This window comes from Pezoporus wallicus, unplaced genomic scaffold (genome assembly GCF_028554395.1).
Source record: "Pezoporus wallicus isolate ANWC-B61680 ecotype Strahan unplaced genomic scaffold, APGP_CSIRO_Pwel_v1 contig_4788, whole genome shotgun sequence".
NCBI classification, from domain to species: Eukaryota; Metazoa; Chordata; class Aves; order Psittaciformes; family Psittacidae; genus Pezoporus; species Pezoporus wallicus.
Genome location: NW_026638769.1, coordinates 602,668 through 625,314, shown reverse-complemented (window position 1 = coordinate 625,314; position 22,647 = coordinate 602,668). Strand labels below are relative to the sequence as shown.

The 22,647-nt window shown below is 42.3% G+C and overlaps 1 protein-coding gene across 1 annotated transcript; it reads left to right on the top strand.

The window, feature by feature from the left end:
• Positions 1-275: 275 nt before the first annotated feature.
• Positions 276-21,000, top strand: NT5E (5'-nucleotidase ecto). The gene is made up of 9 exons (XM_057412516.1): positions 276-613; positions 5,386-5,608; positions 10,873-11,061; positions 14,753-14,950; positions 16,478-16,629; positions 17,056-17,164; positions 17,451-17,600; positions 19,154-19,354; positions 20,699-21,000. Exons 1-9 carry the CDS (start codon positions 281-283, stop codon positions 20,854-20,856), a joined length of 1,713 nt encoding a protein of 570 aa, XP_057268499.1. The 5' UTR covers positions 276-280; the 3' UTR covers positions 20,857-21,000.
• The last annotated feature ends 1,647 nt before the right edge of the window (positions 21,001-22,647 follow it).

Sequence of the window (22,647 nt, the reverse complement as noted above, 5' to 3'; positions counted from 1 at the left end):
GGGGCAGGGCAGGCCCCGGGGCTGAGCGATCCCCAAGCCCCAGCAGGCAGCGAACCGAGGCGCGGCGAAGAGCGAGCCCGGCAGTCCGGGGAGGCCGCTCCGCGCCCTTGCTCACGCCCAGCAGACGCGGAGCACCTGCGGCTTCCGCGCCACACGGGCAGTCAGCACCTCCGCTGCGGGAGGCTCCGCGGGGCGACGCGCAATTTGCGCGGGTTCCCCGCCAGCCCTCCCCGCCTCAGCCACCCTTTGTACCGGCCCCGCGGAGCGGAGCCCCCGCGGCATGGCGTGGCGGGCGGGCGCGCTGTGTCTGTGCGCGGCGGCGGTGCTGTGCGCGGCGGCGGAGCTGCGGCTGACCCTGCTGCACACCAACGATGTCCACGGGCGCGTGGAGGCGCAGGGCGCGGGAGCGCGGGGCTGCGCGGGCGCGGAGCGGGCGGCCGGCTGCTTCGGCGGCGTGGCGCGGCGAGCGGCGCTGGTGGCGGCGGAGCGGGCCGCGCACCGTAACGTGCTGCTGCTGGACGCCGGAGACCAGTACCAGGGCACGGTGTGGTTCTCCCGCTTCAAGGGCTGGGAGGCGGTCCACTTCATGAACCTCCTGCACTACGACGCCATGGTAAAGAGGGCCGGGGTAGTGGCGGGGGGCTGCCCCGTCTTGGGTGGTGGGTCTGTGTTTCCTTTCCCAGCCCTTGCATTGACGCCTCCTGGAGTGCGCAGTGTTGCCTCAGAGAAGTCTGTAGGTCTCGCTAAAATCGTGGTCAGCATCGGCCAGGGGTAAGGAAGGAGAAAAGAAGCGATGTGCCCGGTGACTGGCACCCGACCGAATGGAGTCATGAGCTGGCAGTCCCGCGGGCAGCCAGAAACAGGGAGCTGGTGCCAGGGCTACAGAGAGGAAAAGGCAGGCATGCCGTGGATGAGCTCCCCTTGGGAAAGGCAGGCATGCCGTGGATGAGCTCCCCTTGGGAGAGGCAGGGGCTTGGAGCGAGCTGGGGAGAGGGATCGGCAGAAGCGTGGAATCCCTGGTGAGACGCCTGGCCTGCGATGGAGAGGGTAACCGCGCAGAGGCTCTGCGGGAAGGGCCAGGTGGTGCATGTTGGTAATGCTGTTGCAAAGGGTGAGGATTTTTCGTTTTCATCAGTCCCACCCTGGTCGTGTGCAGTCCCACCAGAGCTGTGGTCTTGACAGGGTGTAAGGGGCTGGATGCGTGTGATCCAGGGACTGGAACAGTGCACCTTTGAGGAAGCTGTCTGGGGCTGCACCAGTCCTGTATTTTTACTCTGTCTCTTTTGGTCATCCGAGTGCTGAGAGAAAGGAGGAAGAATTTGAGGCTGAGATTGGGGGATGTCACTCCATGTCCTTAAATCTTGTCTGCTAATACATAAAGCCTACTAATACATAAAGAATTATTGTGGCTTATTTTGCTTGCATACAACCTCAGAAAGGAGGAGAGAGATTGAAGTTATGTTTGAGGATGACTGTATATTTATGTCATTCCAACTGACAGCTTGAGGAAAAAAATCTTCTGCGCATATCACATCCTCTTGTCTTCATCATTTTTGCTTTCTCTGGTAAATACTGCTCTTTCCCAAGTAAAAATGGCTTCACCCGTTGCTTCCCTCCGCCTCAGAAGAGTTGTGGAAGGGAAGGGATACCCCAGTACACTCTCTTGGGTTAAACACACTTCATACCAAACAGACAGGTCTGTGAAGGACACTGCTCCCTGTTCTTGTGTCTTAACAAACGGTTTCCTAATCATAAAACTAACAGGCTTTTTCTCCCAGTGGTGTGTGTGCATTTAGGACTCATTCTCACTGGGAGCTGGAGAGCCCTTTGGGATTGTGCAGTGCAGAAATAGCTCAAGGTGGTTTTTCCTACCTTTCTTCCCACAGCTTGCTGCTGACTGTCAATCCTCAGCTGCATGTTTGCTGGTTTAACTGGTTCATGGGCAGACTGGGGGCTTGTACAGTTCCTGATCATATCGCAAGAAGAAACTCTAATGGGCAAAATCAGCAATATTGAGCTTGTGCCCAGTTTTAGAAATGCATTACGTAGGAAGCACGTACTGACTGTTTAGGAGATCCCATGAACTTTTTCATCAGAATAAGGTTAAAAAATAATTCCACACCATAGTGGATAGCCAGAGGCTTGTACTGAATGCTTATGCCTTAGGTGAAGTAGTCAACCACTTGTTCTCTGTGGAGGTGCTGCATATTATAATTTGAATGTTGTCACTGGATAGAAGGGGACAGGACAAACTGAGAAGCTACAAGTACTCAGGACCTTTGCTACCAAAGGTCCTGAGGACAGATGCCAAGTGTTGGACAGTGCTGTGACATCCTTTACAACTCTTCTGTCCATGGACTGTGAGCACCATGCAGTGGGGATGGTGGCCGGGTGTGCACGGGGAGCCAGGTAAGAGCCACACTGCGGAAGAGTGAGCTAGCGTTTCTTTAAGCAAAATTTGGGAAATCATATCCCTAACAGAAGGGGTGGGGATTACTGAAATGGTTAGAAGCAAGATACAGGAGTAGGATTACTAACAGGATGAAGGAGGGAACATGAGTCATGGAAGTAGTTACAGGATGGGGGCAGGAGCTGTAGCGGGATTTAGGGCAGCCTGGCAGCATTAGAGGTTTATTCCGTAAATGGGATGAATTTCCTTTTAGGTTAGCTGTTTTCTCATTTCTGCCCTTTCTCACCTCAAGCCTGTTTTGTCTTGTTTAGTGAGGTATTGCCTTCCAAATTTTTTTGGCACTAGCCTTGCTTTTTGGTGTAATTAACATCAAAATCAAAATTGAGTACTGCAAAGTCAATAATTGGAGTGATGATGGAAGTCTTCTGGTTTTACTTTTAAGTTGCATCCTTCTGTTAATTTGTATCCTGATTTTGAAATATTTTTTAACTTGGTTTCTTGTGTAAAGGAGGATTATAGGATTGCGTGATGTGTGCCTAAACATGTCTGTTTATTCCTCTTGTGACTTAAGCTGGCCAATGGATTCAGATTTGGTGAAGGGATATTGCACAGGTACAGCGTCCTAGAAACTCTGGGCATAAGGGTGGTTAGAAAGAGTACAGGAACCCAGAATGGTACACACATCCTCCTCCCCAGAGGACAAGTTGCATCCAATATAAGACTGTATTATTAGCACCAGTGATTTCTCATGAACAAGAGACTGTAACCACCCACACCATGGGAAAAGTTTTGATCAAAGCTTGTATCCTAATGGACATGAAATAATCCAAACGCAAGATACAAAGCCAAGAGAAACAAGGTTTCATAAGTGGTTGGTTGGTTTTGTTGTTTGTGGGTTGTCGGGGTTTTTTTTCCACAACAAGCTAATGGCAGTTACATGCAATTCAACTTATTTCATTTGCAACCTTTTGGGGGGAAGGGTGTAATTGCATGTTTAGGATAAACAGAAGGCACATGCGTCAGCCAAAAGGAAATAGCTTGTTACATTCTGAGATGCTCCACCAGTCCATGGACATCTTTTCAGAACATCAGTCAGCATTGAACTGAGGAAGGAATCAAAATGAGTTTCCTTAAAGTGTTGTTCTTTTTTACATGATTTTTTACAGCAAGTTAGATTGCAGTTAGAGTACAGTTAAAAAGCTGATATAGTTGGAGTGCACTGTGGCTTCCCAGGTCAGGATTTTCCTAAGGACAGGTCTTGGTTCTTTTGGAAAAGTGCTGCAGCATCATGCAAACAATTTGACTCCTTCCCTGGGGTGCGAGTAGGGTTCTCACTAGCATCAGCAGGAGCAGGTGGTTTCCAGTGATGCCAAAGTTACTGCTGATATCCTGACTTTTCCACAGGGCCATTGACTACGTGCCTGTGGGGATCAGAGGAGTCATGAGTCTTTGTCTCCCCCAAAAGCAAGACTGCCAGTCTTTTGACTGAAATACTGAGCTTACATGCCTCTAGTGGTCCTGCTCAGGTTGGAACATGACCAGGGTTAATATAATCTATCTGGAAAATAAAAGCTGGAATAAACACATAGAAGTTGTTTATCTGAGTAGTGGAGAGAGGTGTGTAAGTCTTTTCAGATGATGAATGTGACTTTCCCTGCTTAATCTTCAGAATGAAATTATAAGCAGTCTTTTGTCTAGAAGAGTTGGTCTGATGGCTTTAGCGCTCCTTTCATGCTTTGCTCTGACTGCCACCTGAAAACTTGTCCCAGGTTACACTATGACTGTTTCTATAGCTATTTCTTCTCTTTCTCTAACACCTAAATATGCTACAAGGTTCTTGTATATATCATGCTTCAGCAAAGTTGCTATCTATGGACATTTTGCTGGTTACTTGGAGGCACAGGCATGTGGCATGTTAGGCTGAGCATGAAAAAGGGGTGGGTAGAAGAAAGTTTTATGGTCCTTTAAAGCAAGTCCATTTTTGTTAAATTAGGCAACCAACCTAGAATAGTTAAACGTTCTCATCTTGTTGGTATTATGTTGCCATTCGATAAACTGGACTGCTTGTTGTGTGATAGTTTTAGTTTAGATATCATAGTTTCCATGATAGTGTTATCATAGAATCAGAGAGTCAGGGAATGGTTTGGGTTGGAAGGGACCTTAAAGATCATTTAGTTCCAACCCCCCTGCCATGGGCAGGGACACCTTCCACTAGACCAGGTTGCTCAAAGCCCCTTTCAACCTGGCCTTGAACACTGGCAGTGATGGGACATCCACTGCTTCCCCGGCCAGCCTGTGCCAGTTCCTCTCCACCCTCACAGTAAACACACCTGCATGTGTGCACACACCTGTACTATGAATTGTCTGTGGAGATTCTCCTTAGCTGATAAACATTTGAACTTCCAGTATGAAATTATATTGATGATGTCTAGAAAATGGCATTTTCTTGTAACATGTTAAAGTGCACAAGAACTTCTACTAAATGTGAATTAAATGTGTTTAAAAACCTGTATTCCAGGCACAAGCTCTTAAAATGCATGTTTTATTTAAAGGTAACAAACACTGTCACTGGCATTTAACATTTTCTTCAGTATTTTTTAAGCAACATATTTTCCATACACAAAATACCTGTTTTCCTCTGTGGCTCCTGTTAATCCTCTTTCTTAGAGTTACAGGATGAAAAAAACAGCGGTTTTTGGTTTGGCATGTAATTGCAGACCTTATTTATGTAGTTTTTGACTGTCACATCTGTATTGATAGAAGAGTCTGAAAAGCAAAAACCTAAACCTAAAAAAGACAAAAATAGCATTTCTGTTTTCATGAGAAACAGGGATGTGCTGTTTTAGACAAGATAGGGTTTTATTCCCTAGAGCATAAACCTTGTTTTCTCATACATACCTTTATATATAATTTATGAGACTATTTAGACTGAATATTGGAGGTAGGTTCTTATATTTTCTTCTTGCTTTTCACAGGCTTTGGGGAACCATGAGTTCGATGAAGGTGTGAGTGGATTATTGGATCCTTTCCTTAAAAATGCTAGTTTTACGGTTTTGAGTGCCAACATCAAGGGGAAAACCCCATTAGGGAACGAAATGATGAGATATGTTAATCCTTTTAAAATAGTACATTTTGACTCGGAACCAGTAGGAATTGTTGGCTACACTACGAAGGAGACTTCTTTTCTTTCACAGCCAGGTATGTTTTCTTTAGTATATAAGTTTATGTCCTTTGTTAGCTATTTTATTACTTGTCCACTTTTTTGAATCCAAAGATGAATATTTTCAGCTGAAAAGTGAGAAGTTTTATCAGTACTTACTTGTATTGTTCAACTTTGTAACTGCCTGATTTTTAAAGTGGAGAAGGCTTGTTAACATTAAAAGCCATTTTCATACAGACCTGAATTATATAGTGTCACTGAATTATCCAAGAATACTAAAAAGGTCAGTGAGATTGCAGAAGAGCTGGGGGGTGCTTGTATTGTTGTTGGGTTTTAAAGTTTATATTCTTATATATTGTTATTTATGCATCTAAACAGATGTTAAAGCTTACCTTACAGTGAAATGTGCTCAAACCAAGGCTTTTCTCTGTGTGTTGAAATTGTGATCTTGGATGCCTCCAAGCTCAAGCCCTAGTAAAAGCAAGGAGAGCTTCCTGTGTATTTTTGAAGCAGAAGTTGCCCAAGATGTTTTTAGTCTCTCAAATATTTCCAGAAATTAGGCTACAGAAAGAACACGCATTCAGCTTTTACCACAATTGCTTCATTCATAAGTAAAATTAGAATTGATGAGGAAAAGGCTTCTCAATTTCTGTTTTTTCCAACATTGAAGGGGTTTTGGTTTGTTGAGGTTGGTTTTTTAAGTAAAAGAAAATGGTTGACTGGGATGAGAAACACATTTAAATCAGCTGTAGGAGATCTGAGTCATTGTCTGCTCAAAGCTCAGCCCCCCACACCCCCTCCTCCCCAACAAAATCAGACTCTCTTCCCTATTTTTTTTGCAGGAGGGGTGCCCCAAGCACTGTTTTAAAGCAGTTTCCACACTGAAAAAGGACTTCATATTATTACTTCTCTTTCCATCACTTAGTAATAAAGAAGTAATGCATAGCTTTTTTTAAGAAAAGGAATATTTCATACCTTGAGGAAATACTAGAATATAAAACCGTTCCTTCTGTGCTTTTTGATTCCTATTCTGTATGTTTAAAGTATCAGGAAGTGGATGTCTGAGGTCAGAATAGACTTCTATATCTCACTTCTATTTTACAGTGATGTGTTTTTTGGAGTCCTTTCTTTTCTTCTCCCAACAAAAAAGGAAATTGATCTGTATTTTCTGTAGGCAATAGAATTTCACCTGTGCTTGAGGTGAAGCTCTTGAGGGGTGAAATGCTTGAGGGTAGGTGTCATCTGACATCACGCTAGGTTTGAACACAGTCAGTGTTCTTCTTCATTAGGAATTAATAAACTAGATCTCAACTCTTCTCCCAGATAACTCCATTGCTGTGGTGAGGTCATCAGCTTAACTCACTCGCAAATCAATTTACTAGAGAAGAGTGCAGGTAGTGTTGGAATGATCCTCTGAAGCATTTAACTGCACTTCCGGTAACCTTTAGACACCATACTGAATGCCTCGGTATGCCGAGATGCTATAACAGATACCACAACTATTAAAAACAGTGTTGAAAGGGAAGGCTGGTTAGTTCCCTAACTGTTAGTTCCCTGGGGCAGCCCTAAGCTAAGTATATCCCGCAGTGTAATTGAGCAATAAGCAGAGCAAATTCTAACAGCAACATTTATAGTGATCCGAGTTTTTACAGTTTTCTGCTTTGCTTTCTCAGTGTGTGGAGGAACATTTGGAAGCTTTGAAAATGTGAATTCAGGATGTGTTAATATAGCTCAGTGACTGTATATCCTCCGTGACCTAGCAATCCTCCAGACTGATAAAATCATGGCAGAGGTGGGTCGGTGGCTAAATGATTATCAACCTAATTCCTTAGTTCAATGAATAAGATGTATTGCACATTTTAAATTCAGCACCATGCTTATCTCTACACACTTCTTCCAGATGATTCTGTTTTCTCAGACTCTGCAGCAGTTGCTTTGGCGTGCTGTATGCTCTTAGGACATTCTCAAGGCAAATAGGAAGTCTGAAAATGGTGAAATGTGAATTCCTGCATGACCATTTTCCATGGAAATCTTTTGTGGGTGTGATTTCTTCTGCTGTCAAATCCCAATAACTTTGACACAATCATGAAATTACAGTTTGTACTTTCATAGTTTGCTGAAAACGGCTATCAGCATACTTGAACGGAGTATGAAGTCCCTAAGTCTCAGTGATTCCATTGTGAAGGAACAGTTAATCTTTGTTGCAGGTACTGTTACTGTTGTTGTTCGGAAACCACAGGGATGGGGAACTCTTAGCACAATTTGTAGGTTACAGCCAATTGGCCGTTTTTCTGAAGTTCTTCCTTCAACTATCTCAGCCAGTTTTTCCACATCCTCCAAGTGTTGTTTATAACTTGGCACATAGACAGAGTTGTCTATGTATTTGTTTTGCACTGGTAATCCTAAGAGCATCTTTCTGGTATTTGATGGTACCAGCTCACTTGCTTTAGTTCTGCAATGGTGTTGTAAACATCACACAAAATGGTAATGTCTTTATCTGTCCTGAGAGATGCTACATACATGTTTGGTGCTGTGAAATAATATGTCTCATTTTGTCCGCCTTATTTTCATGTGAGGTAGAAGCCCAAAGCTGCTTACTCTGTAACCTGACAGGCAGCAAAATATTTACTAAAACTATCAACTTGGCAGAGTTTTCTAAAATGGAATTTTAAATTCCATTTATTCCACTTTATTCTGGCTAGCTTGCATAGAATTTTTAACATGCAGCCAGTTCTTTTTCCTTGTTCATTTATAGCAGTCTGGATGTTTTATCTGAAACTCTGCACCATCTAAAAAGAGAAGAGGATGTCACATCAATTTGATACCTTGAAACAGAACTGAAATACAGGCATGAGCAATAACTCTTAAATAAACACTTATTTCAATTCAGATTGTTTTGAAATACATGCAGGTGGGTGCTAAGCAGCATAGTGCTTTTTGCCTGGTTTCATGGAGGAATCAGCGCTGTGTAATTGCTCTTACAGTCTCCCGCTGTATGACTTTTGAGCCTGCTGGCCCATTTCAGCTCTATTAGATGAAATGCTTGGATGACCAGGATACAAAGCTGTGTGAGGGCTGGGGATGAGGTGCAAGAAGCCTCTGCAGGAACCCCTTTCTGAGGTCAAGGTGGGCAGTGGGCAGTTGCTGGATGGGTGGGTTTGGAGGTGTGACTGCCTGTGTGGTTGGTGGTGCCGGTGGCTGCCTGTGCCCTGCTGTAACAGTCCTGGGAGAGCGATGGATTTACTGGCACAGGACAAGCCTTGTTTTAACCCTCGTTGTGAAAGCAGGTTTGCTTGGTTCAATGTAGGTTGAAGATTAATAACAGTATGTCTTCAGTGTATTGTAGGCTGCAGGTAACAGAGGGGTAACAGAGCTGGTGCTGGTGGGGAGAGCTGGGTTATCATGGACCACCTGGCATGGGAGAAGTTAGCCTGCAGGCAACTGGATGCTGGCACAGCTGGTCAGCAGGCTCACTTTTGCTCTTCATGTAGAGAGCCCCGTTCTCTTTACAGAACTGATCCCCACACTGTGGTATGCAACACCATTGTAGCTGGTCCACAGATGGTAAGATGAGTATGTGAAAGGCCTAGGATCAAGGAGCATTTCTCAGACTTCTCCTTTTGCCAGTAGCTCTGTATCAGGCACAGTTTCTGTCAAGCACAAAGATGTACAAAGAAGGGCTGAAGTCAGTGTCTTCCTTCAGGGAGAATAAGGCTAAAGTTGAACTAAGTGCAGTTTTCCACTGTCTTAAGAGGGGGTTTATAGAGAAGACAGGGACAGACTCATCCCAGAGGGACGCAGAGAAAGGACAAGAAACAATGGGCTCATGTAGTAAAACAGGAAATTATGGTGGGACGTAAGGAAAAAATTTGTCACGGTAAGAGCAGTTAAGCCATGAAACAGGTTGGCCAGAGAGGCTGTGGAATTTCAGCTTGCTGGGACCGGACCCATTTGGGCATCCTCATTTGGCTCTGAGTTCCTGCTTTGAGTGGGTTTTGGACTAGATGGCCCCCGGAGGTCCCTTCCAACCTCAATTAACTTATGACTCTTTGATTCTTAAGAGGTCTGCAGGAAGAAAATGTGGGGATGCGCTGCACGATTCAGTCTGCAATGTGCAGTACAGAGGTTCCCTCTGGCAGTAACAGAACTATTCAATGGGTGTGGTGGAGAACCAATTTATGTAACCCTCTTTTATCTTTTCCATTGTAGCTGCTTCCTCTTCATTTCCTGAGACATTTTGCACTGGATCGTGAATTCGATTCACTCCTCCCTTTGTTATGAAATAATGTAAATCTTTTGACTTAAAAAGTATATTTCAAAATGGTTTGATCAAAAACTCAGCAGGAAGGAGAGGAATTAGGTAGAGGCTGAATGGGTAGAAATGTTTCTCGGTTGTCTTCACTGGTAAGTTTAGGATTACAGTTTGTTCACTCTGTTCTTAAACTCCATTCTTAAAACTTTGTCAAAGAAATTAGTCTCCTACATAGTCAGTCCTTTTGCGCAACCCAAAACACTGTGCCCAGGATAAAAGTGCATGTTTACCTAGTGCTCATGTAACTGTTTGTCATGTTAGAATAATTTCAGTGGGCACAGAAACCTTGCAGAAAAACTGAGTTTCCCAACATTGTGGTCCGAAAGAGGTTTCTTCTTTCCAGGCACTCCGCTCTTTATGTTCTCATTTCAGGATGGTAGCTCAGTGGTGTGCTGTGCTGCATTGATGTTGCTGAGAGTGGTTCGCATTAGGTGAGAGAATCTGTGTAAAAAGGCAGTTCAGAGTTTGCACTTTGAAGAAGCTGCTCTTTAAAGCCTCAGGGGGGAGAGGGAGGGAAAGAACAAGATGGGTGTGGAGTAAAAAGAGATTTAATTCAGGAGAAGATAGAAGACCTCAAGGAAATATAATTTGGGAAGGAAAAAAAGCTTTATAGTACAAGTGTTTATGCTCAAACACTTAACGTATTTAGTTTCTTTTCTCTAATTAAATAACAAAACCTGCTCAATTTTTGATCCCACAATTGGTGTCACTGGTATTTTTTAATGGAGTTACGACTTGTTTAGTATAGGCAAGTACATACAGTTTAGCAAAGGAATGTTGTCTTACTCTAAGCACAAAGGGTGCTCTTGAGAGACTGGAGAACATTAGACCAGGAGTTTGGACCAACTAAGAGCATTTGAAAACCACTGATACTCAAAGTGCCATTAATTGTACAAAATAGCACCAGATATAAAACTAGGTTTTTGTTTGTTTAAACTAGTAATTAAAGTACTTTGTAATAATATATTTACATCTGTTCTGTTTTTTAAGGGGATGATGTTATCTTTGAAGATGAAATTGAAGCTTTGCAAGTACAAGTGAATGAACTTACTGCTCTGGGCGTGAACAAAATAATTGCACTAGGACATTCTGGTTTTACTGTGGACAAAAATATTGCCCAAAAAGTGAAAGGAGTGGATGTTGTAATTGGAGGACATACAAACACATTTCTCTATACAGGTATTTAACTTCTTACTAAAATGTTGCTTCTAAAGCAAAGCTAAAACTGTTTCTCTTTAAACTCTGAGAACTTTCACAAATACGGTTTACTGCTGGCTGTACTGGGACAGATCCATAGCTGGTATCTATCCATAACTTCCATGGAAGAAACCGATTTAAAACAGTCTGTAGGTAGGCAATACTCTAACTCACTGAAAGGTTCCTTAATGCTGTGAATGTTCAAAGTGACCTGTGCAAAGCAGGACAGAGAGTGGTAGTAATACTAGTAAATTACTGCCAAACATACCGTACCTGTTTCAAGTTCATACTACAAAGGAGTAAATAAGATGTTTACATTTAAACTTGTGTGTGTTAACAAAAAAAAGAAAAGAATCATGTAAGACTTCAAAAGTGATACTGATGTTGATTTTCTGTAGAATCTGATTCATAGGTCTCCATTAGCCCTGACATTAAAAAACTCTTCCCAAGTATTCTCTGTCTTTTTCAGTCCTACTTTTAATCTCTGATTTTATTATTCATCATTTCAGAGGTAGACATCATTCCAGAGGTGAACACTGTCGATCTCATTTCTTCCACAGCAATGATGCTTTAGGGCAAAACCTGTCACCAGCAGCTTCTCCAGTGCTGCTGCCTTCCCTGACCCCATGTGTAAAGACACAAGTAAAATAAAGGCTGGGCTTTATAAACTATCAAAGATAGCTCATTAAATTTAGCTTGTTAAATTAACTGGTTGAGAATATAACAAGAACTTTCTGTAATTTTCCATTAAATTTCCCTTGTGCTCTAGTCACCAGAATAGCACTGTGTACCCTAGGAATTTAATCACTTCAAGGTTTTGCACTGTTCACTTCATCTTCTTTCTACTCATTTCTTCTCACTTTCTCATGCCTTTTTGTCTCATTTGGGCTCTCACATTTTACCATCCCACCTGTTAAACAGATATGCTACAGATACACATTAAACAGTTTGGAATATCTCTTTAATTTGACCTCAAGGAATAACTGATTACTAAGCTGGAGCCACAGAGCATTTACACACCTACCTACAAGTCAGAGGCCGCAAACACTTAGCATAGGGGTGCAGCAGAGAAGTGGCCAAATTGGAACAGACAACAGGACCATCCATCCCAATGTCTTGTCTCCAAGAGTGACTGAGAGTGAATGATGAGGGAAGAGTGGACAAGCCTGTAGAGAGGCTGCACTCAAGTCTGCCTTCATCAAAGGGGACAAAATGTCTTAAGTCAAAATGGCTTATTGGACATGATCCAAAGAGATGCCACTGTTCGCAACTGAGAATCGTGATCTGAAGTGCTCTGGGAGTTGAGGTACCGAGTTCATATCTGCCTATATCTGTAGGAGTTCACATGCACATCTTTTGTCATCCCAGAGAGTACCCCACTGTCCAAGTAGACTAGGTCAAGTTGTTCATCCTCTCCCCATTTGAAACTGCACTTGCTAATCCATCCAGGAACACGACGAGTGCATTTGTGAACCTTTCCCTTCTAAGTCAAAGCTATCAGCAAACAAGAACGCAGCCACGTCTGTGGAGGTGATCTGACTGCACAGTAAACATCTAAATTTTGTGTGTGTTTCTATGTGTACATTGAGCCTATAAGCTCTCATTTAAATCGACAGATGTTAGATCAATAACTGGCAGGAGAATCTGGGAGAGAGTTTTGGCTCAGTCTAAGTGGAGATAAACCAGCTGGTCAGCTGAATCTGTGGCTGTCACAGGAGTTGAGAGACAAACTGCCCATGGAAGACATCTCCATAGAGATGTCTTAATGTAAGGGCCTAATCTCGGACTAGTCCAACCTGTCTGTCTCTGAGACATTTGGAAATCTTTGGTTTATCCATGTGGCAAATGTTGCCTTGAATTTTTCAGGTGTGCTTTGGGTGTGTAGAACTGATTCAAACAGAAATGGTAATTTTAGGTTAAAGCACATTAATTTCTACTTTTCATCAGGAAGGATGTTCTGAGAACACAGTGTGTTGGCTAAAACAAGGAAAGAAAACAGGAAAATGTTACAGGTTCTTCAGTTACCCAGTATGAATTTGTGCATTTGTGATGAAACAGCATCTCAGACTTTGACAGAGATGTGTGCACGGGTTCTAGTGCTGTTTTCTCTGGGGATAAGAGGAGCTGAAATGTCTTTTCATTTCAGAAGGAGCACATCTGCTCTTACAATGGAATAATGTCATAGTGATAATTAATCCTTCAAGAAAGTATCAGTATCAGAAAGCATTTCTTTAGGAAGCAAGAAATGAATAAGCATGTAACCATGCACAGCTGATGTGAACTAAAATGATGACCAGAAAGCATAAATTTCTCTTGCTGATGCTGTGTTCATTTGAAGGCTACACAAAGGCAAGAGATCAAAACTGATTCTTTTTCAGTTCAAAAAAAACCCGAAGCCACTTTGCGTGGATAAATCCTGCAGGGTTTTCATTAGCTACAGGATTTCTTAAATTCTTCCCAAAATAAATATCAAATAGTGAGGAGGCACCACCAGGAAACCAGCTGTGTTGGCCCGGCTAAAAGTAGAAAAACTAGTTCTCTGGTAAACTTGGTTCAGCTTGTATTTTGTTACAGCTTTTCTCCCTGGAGAAGAGGAGGGACTAGAGAGAAATAGGAATTGTAGTTCTAGGAGGAACGTTTGTCTTGCTTGCTTATCCCAGGTTTTCATGTTACATAAACAATTGTAAATGGAAGGAAACCACTTGTTCAGTGAGCAGTGGAAGTGAAGAGCCTGCTTTCCTCCGGATCCACGCCTGCTCCCCCATGCCCCCGCCGTGCTGGCACCCAGGCTCTCACTGACACAGGGATGGGAAGTGCTGCTGGCTTTGGGACAGGAGGAGCAGCAGGCTTTGAGGCGGCTCTGCAGCAAGGCCATGCAGCACGCAGTGCTTCTCAGAACTGCCTGGCCTTGGTCATTGCTGACAGTGGGGTAGAAATACTGAGGAAATAACAGGGGGGAATGATACTACTCAGATAATAACGTCAAACCGACAGGGAGAACGCTGGTACTCTGGAGATAAGAGCTGTGCTGTGTAGTTTTTCTTTGCTGCTTTCCTCGCCTGTGTGGTTTCTAAATCCTGTGGTAGGCTATGCCGATTGAGCCAAGATCTCTTTTCTTTGTAAATGCCTTTAATCTGTCTGTTTCCAAATCCTACATCTAATCACCCTTCAAACTTTGCAGGTTGATAAGAGTTTTAAATGTATGACCACATAACTGTAATGCTAATGAAAAAAACCACCATGTATGTTTTATTAACATTCTCATTTTCTATCTGATGCTGAATAACGTAGTGTGAAGGCTGAACAATACATTTCTCAGCCAGAGGCTGGTACATGTGCATTACTGAGAGATTTAGATTGCAGTAACTGGAATGAAAAGTTCCTCTGTTGCTGTTGTGACATGATGTCATGGAGAAGTGTGCTGTCACAAGTTAAAAACCACTGTGGCAGTTCTTAGAGCTCATGTCCTGAAAACAACATCGTCTCTTATGCAATAACATAACTGAATGTTACGTTACTGAATGTGTGTTTGTCATCCAGTACATTTATTGCCGTTTCTGCTTAATGTCCTATTTGGGGGTTTTAAGGCCGAGAAGCATTTGAAACATCATTCTGATAATTCCTGGAAGGTCACATGAGCTGAAAACCCGCTTTACATGCTCCTTTTGTGCAGGCACCCCACCCTCCACTGAACAGCCAGCTGGCCCATACCCATTCATGGTTGACTCAGATGATGGGAGGAAGGTGCCAGTGGTGCAAGCTTACGCTTATGGAAAGTATCTTGGTTACTTAAATGTTACATTTGACAAGAAAGGAAATGTAGTTGAAGCAGTTGGAAACCCCATTCTGCTGGACAGCAGTGTTCCTGAAGGTATGTGGAACAGACGTTTGAATTTGCCTGCAGCACTCTACTGCAATTCAAGTGTTATTATGTTAAATACACAGTACAGTGTCGAAGAAGAATCTGGCTTTCCTTTCTTCCCGAGCTTGCAGATCTCTTGTGCGTAGGGTTCAGCCTGTGTTACAGTTGTACACTTTTTCTGAGCTGTGGCCTTTGAATATGCACAAATTCAGTGTATGTTTTTGTCTGTTTAAAATGACTGAAAGTCCTTTTGTAAGAGCTTAGATGATACACTACCTTACCATTTGGCAGAGCCCGTTTTAGCTAGCCCTGTAATTATGACTTAAAAGATTGAGGACTAATTTACTCTGTTTTGCCAGAGGCTGGGTTCTCCGGAACAGAATTGAGGGCAATATAGGAGATTGGAGATGTTCCAGAAAAAACCCTCTGGCAATGTGCAAATAAAATACATGAACCCACAACTTCTTTTTTTCAACACTGATTGTGTTCACTGTTTCAGCTCTGAAGCATGTAAAGGACTGGGAGGAGGAAAGTCTGTTGCTTTCTGTTCATACCCATCCAAGCTCTGTTACCACCTTTTTGTTGGCTCTGTAATTACTTAGGGCTGGTTCTCGAGTCTTCGTTTGTTGCCCAGCATTTGCTGTGTGAAGCTTTTTTCTAGATATGAAGCTAAAAAGTCCTTTTTTCAGACTTTCTAGGTTCTACCTGAGTATTTTATGAAATAGATAATTTAAGAATTATTTGTTCATAGATATTCTGATTGACTATGTTATTATCAGTCATCCATGAATGGAATGAGGTGATATAAAGAGACTTTACATTCTCTCTGTGATGGCAGGAAAACTAAAAATTCAGATACATGGGTGCTCTCATTTCATAAATGTTGCTATTGTTGACAGTTATGTGGCAAATTGCTTAAAACTAACAGTTGATACGAAGCAGTGGTGACGTTATCTAGTCACCGCTAGTATAGACAAATCACTAGTATAGACAAGTATCTTTGTATCTGGTATTCTTAAAGAATTAGATTTGCATCTGGTGGACACATGTGCATAGGGAATTAATTTCTGTGAGGAGTTTATTCACTGACATTGGTATTTGAGCTAGTATTCCTTTTAACACTGCCTTAAAGGGGAGGGAGCTATAAATAGGAAGGAAAAAAAAAAGAAAGATACGATGTCAAATATAGACCAAGCTCACTGGTATGTTACAAATTCTCCCACTTGTAAAGGTAGGTGCTACAAAACCTGTCAATCAGAGCTCAGAACAGGACTGGGCAAAAGTACTTCTAAGTGTTAGGAGACAACCTTGCTGTGGCACAGGAATAGCTTGTTCACTTGGTTGTCTCATCCTGCCTGCTCCCTTTCCAGGCTTTGAAGTGAGTGTGGATGTCATGTTGCTTGAAGAGCCTTTAGGGAGAGTGTGACGTTTTAGAATCATGAAGAGCAGGGTCTTTCCTAAGCTTTGTATTCACTGAAATGTCACTAATATGAGATACGTGTGATGCTTATTTTGCACTTTTATACTACTTTATAGATGAGCACATTAAAGATGAAGTGGAAAAATGGAAGAAAGATCTGGGGAATTATTCTACAGAGATTGGAAAAACTAGTGTTTACCTGAATGGTACAAGCCAAGCATGCCGTTTCCAGGAATGTAACATGGGAAATTTGCTCTGTGATGCTGTGGTAAGACATTGCTGCTCCAGGTGACAATGACATCTAAGTGGTACCCCAGAGCTATTGGAAGAAATCCTCCAAACTGTCAGCCACAGGCTCTGCTGCTTTCCAACACTGTGACTCCTAGTGCCTCCCTAGGAAGGTCTGGCAGAAGCCAGGCTGTAATGAATCTTGCTGTACAGTGTAAGGAGCAGTTTATTCTTTGGGTGAACCCTCATATAGAGAGCAGCTCACAGCTGGCTGTGAGGCTGCAGTTTTAAGAGACGTGGTAGTCTGACCTAATGAATACGTATTTTATAGTGGGGCTGAAGGTAATATCAAAGAAGATATAAAACCTTTCTGTCTCTTTTAAGTCTCAGATTGTATTGGCTGTGAATTTCCAGAGCCTAGAATAAGTGAAGATGAAAAATCAGTTTAAACATTTTCCTTTGGTAGCTTTATGAGAACACTGGACATCCAGATAAAAAGTCGTGGAACCATGTTTCAATGTGCATCCTGAATGGAGGTGGGATACGGTCACCCATTGATGAACAGAGCACTAACGGTATGTAAAATAACAAGCTGAATGACAGCTTTATCAAAAAGGAAGCATTGAAGCATATTGAATAGCAATACGTGCAGCTACATCAAACTCAGATTTATTAGTCTCGATGCTTCCTGGAAGACATAGGTTCTTGACTGGGACAACGTATGTGATTCTTACCTCTACTGACCCTCATTTTCTTAAATTGTATTTATTTGCCACATTCCTTGTCAAAAATGTATAGTTAAACAACCTAAAATGATGTTGTAAACTTTACAGAAGTCAGCATTAAGTCTCATTCTTCCAGGTAGCATTACTGTGGGAGATTTGCTGTCTGTTTTGCCATTTGGAGGTCGTTTTGATTTGGTGAGGGTAAAAGGCTCCACTCTGAAAGAAGCTTTTGAGCACAGTGTGCGCAGATACGGAAAAGGAAGCGGAGAGCTGCTGCAGGTTGGAGGTATGTTTTCTTCCTTCCTCTTCTCAGTTTTCCAAACCTTTCTATTGGCCTTGTTTCTATTACGCCTCTCTAAGAACAGAAATCAAGTGTGCCTTACACATGCCACCTGACTGCTTATCCTGTATATGTTTAATGGAGTCACTGAAGCACGTGGGCCATCACTGTTCCCATCAGCAGAGACAGGATTCCTGGTTGGTTCAGTAACCTGTAATGGCAGCAGTTTCACACTTCAGTGAACTCCAGGAAGATAAATAATTGAGTATAGCTGTAATACACTAACAGCTACAACAAACTCTGGGTTTCAATTCACTGGCAGCTTACCTGAAGCCCTAGATTGGATGTCTCTGCCAGCTATTGCCAAATTTGTTTAGCAAAATCATTTTGTGCCATTGTCTAATGATTGCTGACAGTTTTAGAGTTAGTCCAACTGAGCTATGGAATTGCTGCAGTGACTCCCTAAATAGTTCAGGGATGAAGAGTTAATATTAAAAACATGTATTTCTTGAATTGCAGCTCCCTGTGTATTTATCCAGATGTATAGTAGGCTGCAGTCATGTTTATTGCTGGTCTCTTTGTGATGCAGTGCAGATTTTTATTGTTTATTTAATAGAAAAGCTAAACAAGGGCACAGGCTGATGGATTATCCCCAACCCCTCCTCCCCTTCCCCCCCTGCCTCTCCGTTCAAATAGCCTGATGCTGGAGGTGCTAGCCCCCATACGATCTACAACCCCCACATGCCAAGGGCACAGCCCCTGTCTCTCACTTCCCACCACTAAGTTACCGTGTTCTTAGGTACTGCTACAGTAAAGCAGCATCAGCCCCTCTGCTTGCTGCCTTCTCACAGAAGATAGCTAGTAGCTCTGGAAAGGGCTCAGGACAGAAGATCCAGAGCAGGAAGAGAGCCAGGGTTGGAAGAGCCTCTGTGCTTTATAAGCTGTAGTGGCTTCCTGATCAGGAAATTCTTGACAGAGCTGTTGTGGGGGCCTCACTCTCCCCAGACTTTGACTGAGGAAGGCTCACAGCTAGAAACGTTACTGCTCCTACAGTGAGTAGAAACCACAACTTTCAGTCCTGGCCTGGCTTTCTCTTTTCAGGACACTGCCCATAATAGCTGCTAAATTAGGGTGGCTGGCTTTAGAAGAAGTCATTTCAGCCAACAAGCCAGGGCAATAAGAAAGCATATGACTACAGAAATAAGGGAAGGTGTTTTTATACAACTGTATCCTAGGTATTTTTATATTGCAGTATCCTAATCTCATGACTTTTCCTTCATGACTCCTTGGATTAGTGACAAGAACAGACAATAAGTAACTGAGGTGGGACAGTGCTTCAGCATTTCTCTAACATCCTAAGTTTCGTTGCATAAAAGTTGAGTAGTGTGCAAGGAAAACGGCATTAACTGGCATAATTCAGAACGACACAACCTCTCGGGCTGATGTTAACCTCTCAGTTAATGTAAAGAATCAGGTGAAGATGACAGAGGATGATGCCCCTAGCCCTGGATGTTCAATACGCGCTGCATAAAGTGGCATTCCACCGTGTATTTTTGTAGGCATCCACGTGGTCTATGATCTCTCCAGAGCCCCAGGAAGCAGAGTTGTTACCTTAGAAGTGCTCTGCACAGCCTGCCGCGTTCCAGCCTATGTCCCACTCCAGATGGACCAAATATATAATGTGACACTTCCATCCTATATGTTATTTGGAGGTGATGGCTATCATATGCTGAAAGACAAAAATCTGGGATACAGTAAAGGTAAGTATGAGAACCAACAGGGCTCAGACTTTTTATTTTACTGATAAATTATTTTCTAGTCTGACTTCTTGTTTGGTTTTAGCCAGCAGTTATGTTCTTTTTTACTTATAGCACAAAAGGTTCAAAGAGAAACTGAGCCTCATCCGTTCAGCACTGCTTAGAGAGTGGTTCTGCAATCAGGATAAGCCAGAAAAGGAGCAAAACCACATATGGCCTTGCACATGTACTCATTACAAAACAAGGCATCAAAAAAGATGATGCTATTTTCTTTGGCCTTTAAATTTCCACTTTATAGAAGTATTTGCAAAGACAGAATGATCACCTCTATTACTGAAGGACATGCAGTTCAGGCAAGGGGACTGATGCTGAGCTGCTCTGCGGGAGTTAGCCTGCTCCTCCGAAAGCAGCAGGACTCTGGCGACAGCCACCCTGCTAGAGACTTAAAAAGGAAGTGTTTTGCAATGCTGTGTGAAGCTCCTCTGAAGCTGCATGCAAACTGTTAGAAACTCAGCGTTCATCCAGTGGACACATACATCCCTTAAGACAAAGGGAACCTTGAAAAAACTTTTGAGATGAAAATTGATTATTTCTGAAAACACAAAGAGGCTGTAGTGCTGTGGTTAAAGTATCTCCTAGGAGCACATCTATGTTTTGCCAAACTTTTAATTTCATGTGCTCTGCTTCTGGATGGTATAAAGGCATGCTTTTACAAAAAAAAAAAAAAAGAAAAAATCCCTTTGAACCTGTATTACAGCTCTTCTTTTGTTTCTACAGATGTTTCAATTTAAAATTGATTCTCAGATTGGTGTTAAATTTAGCCTACAGCTTGCAAATTTGGGGAGGCTGTCCCTCACACTAATTATCCATTCATGCAGAAATAAATTCACATATAAAGCATTAGGAATCATAGAATGGTTTGGGTTGGAAAGGACCTTAAGATCACCTTAAGGTCCAACCCCCCTGCCATGGGCAGGGATGCCTCACACTAGACCATGTCACCCAAGGCTCTGTCCAGCCTGGCCTTGAACACTGACAGGGATGGAGCATTTACCACTTTTCTGGGCAACCTGTGCCAGTGCCTCATCACCCTCACAGTGAAGACCTTCTTCTGCATATCTGATCTTAATCTTTAGATCCAGGTTGGAAGGGGGGTTTGAGTAACTGGTGCAGTGGAAGGTGTCCCTGCCTGTGGCAGGGGGGTTGGAACTGGATGATCTTTACAGTCCCTTCAAACACAAACCGTTCTATGATTCTGTGATGATTCTATGAATTTTAGACAGGTTCTTAAATGTTGGTTAAGAGCCAGGCTGCTGCAGAGAACTCTTGTTTTGTCTGTTTGTTTAGGTGAACCTGATATTGAAGTTGTTACCCGTTACCTCCAGAGAATGAAGAGAGTTTACCCAGCAGTTGAAGGTCGAATAAAGTTTTCTTCTGGAAGTCTTATTGAAGCAAGTCTTACCCTGATTTCTGTATTGTTCACTGTAACGTTCTTGCATACTTGATTTTTGCTTGCTGTGTTTCCATTCAGTGAGGAAGGCAGGCAGAGAGATGACGCCAACAAAGGGAAATGAGAACTGTTCCCTCTTCTTAAACCTTAAAATGAATGTGTGTTGAGGTTTCTGCTTATCAACAGTGAACAGTACAAGCCATTGCTTCAATGCCTCTACCAGATTAAAGACACATGGTGCAGAACAAGAGGGCAGAATTCAGAACTTTTCTTAGCTTGAATCTGCAGGTACCTTTTTCAAGTTTCAAGGAGCAAAGTTCCAGGGAATACTCATGCTCCATTGTAAAACAACCACTGACCAAAATGGGATGTTTTTAACTTGTCTTTTTTTTTAGCTACTTTAGATAATGAGTTGATTAAGAATCTGGTTCCAGTAATGTAAACAAGCTTTTAAATCTCCACTCAGGGTTAAAGCTCCCAGTCTGCTATTTCTACTTTGTTTCCAGTCATATGCGTTGTAGAGCTGGATTAAACTCAGTGTCATTAAAAGCATGGGGTCCATTTACATGCAACTGAAAAAAGTTTTTCCAATTTTCCTTTTGAAGATGCAGCATCTCACTTATGTTTTCCATTAATAAATAATGTAATGAAAGCTTGATTTGATTTGCATCAATTTAAACTATATACTTCACTATATAATATGACCAGTTTGGAGACTATCCAAGTGAGAACACTATCTGTGATTATGGTGCATCTTTGTATGAAAAAGTTTACACCTTTTTCTAAAGACAAAAGCACAGGACTCCTGCCCATTACTCTGTTATCAGCAGCATTCAGAGAGAATGTCATATATGTGTATCAACTCCTTTGGAAGTAGCCCAATAACAGGGCTTTTTACAGCAGAACCTAGCTTTATGACAATTGTGATCATAACTCAAAAGCCTATCTCATGTATGGCAAGACTGTGTTTGAGAAACACACAGTTCTGAGATGGGCTAATGAGTAATGGAGCTTTGATCAACCTGGTCTAGTGGAAGGCATCCCTGCCCACAGCAGGGGGGCTGGAACTAGATGCTCTTTAGGGTCCCTTTCAACCCAAACCATTCTATGATTCTGTAAGTATACAGTCAGAAATCAGATTAAATGCTAAGTGACATTTCTGGCACTTCAGCAAGAAGTGACAGCTTATAATATAATGCAATCAATTATTTTTATAAGATCATTCACACTGGAATTCTCACATCACATTTCCATATTGTTTATTGCCAAATTAAACTGATTATGAGTCTTCTGAATAGACCTGCTGTGTTCTTCTGGGAAGTACACTACACTTTTGCAGACTGAAGCTACTCACTTCTTAAATCCACTGCACCTATGGATTTCCAGGAGAAGGTACATCATGATAAACATTCAGTGTGTATAAATTTCAAGACCTCATTAGTTTCCACATAAATTCAAGGGTTGTGCATGAAAAGATCTGAACTACGCAGCTGCATTAGGTAAGTTGTTTGTCTCCCTGTTCTAACAACAGCTGACCTTGACACACTACTTATAACATGGCATTGATGATTTGTCAGTACCAGCCCCAGAAGTTACTAATTTACAGAATGGTCTTCCCCAAATCAACATAAAGCCAGTAACAGGGAGTGCACTTACAGACAGAACCATACCCACACACCTGTTTTTAAAGAGCTATAACAACTACTTTGGCATACCCAGAGAGAAAGAATACTTTTACCTCCTTTGGGCAAACAGAAGGGAAAAGTAAGCAAAAGTAATACAGAGAGCAAACTGTATTGACAACACCAATATTGCATCAGTTTGCAAAAAGGGAGAAAATGGGCAT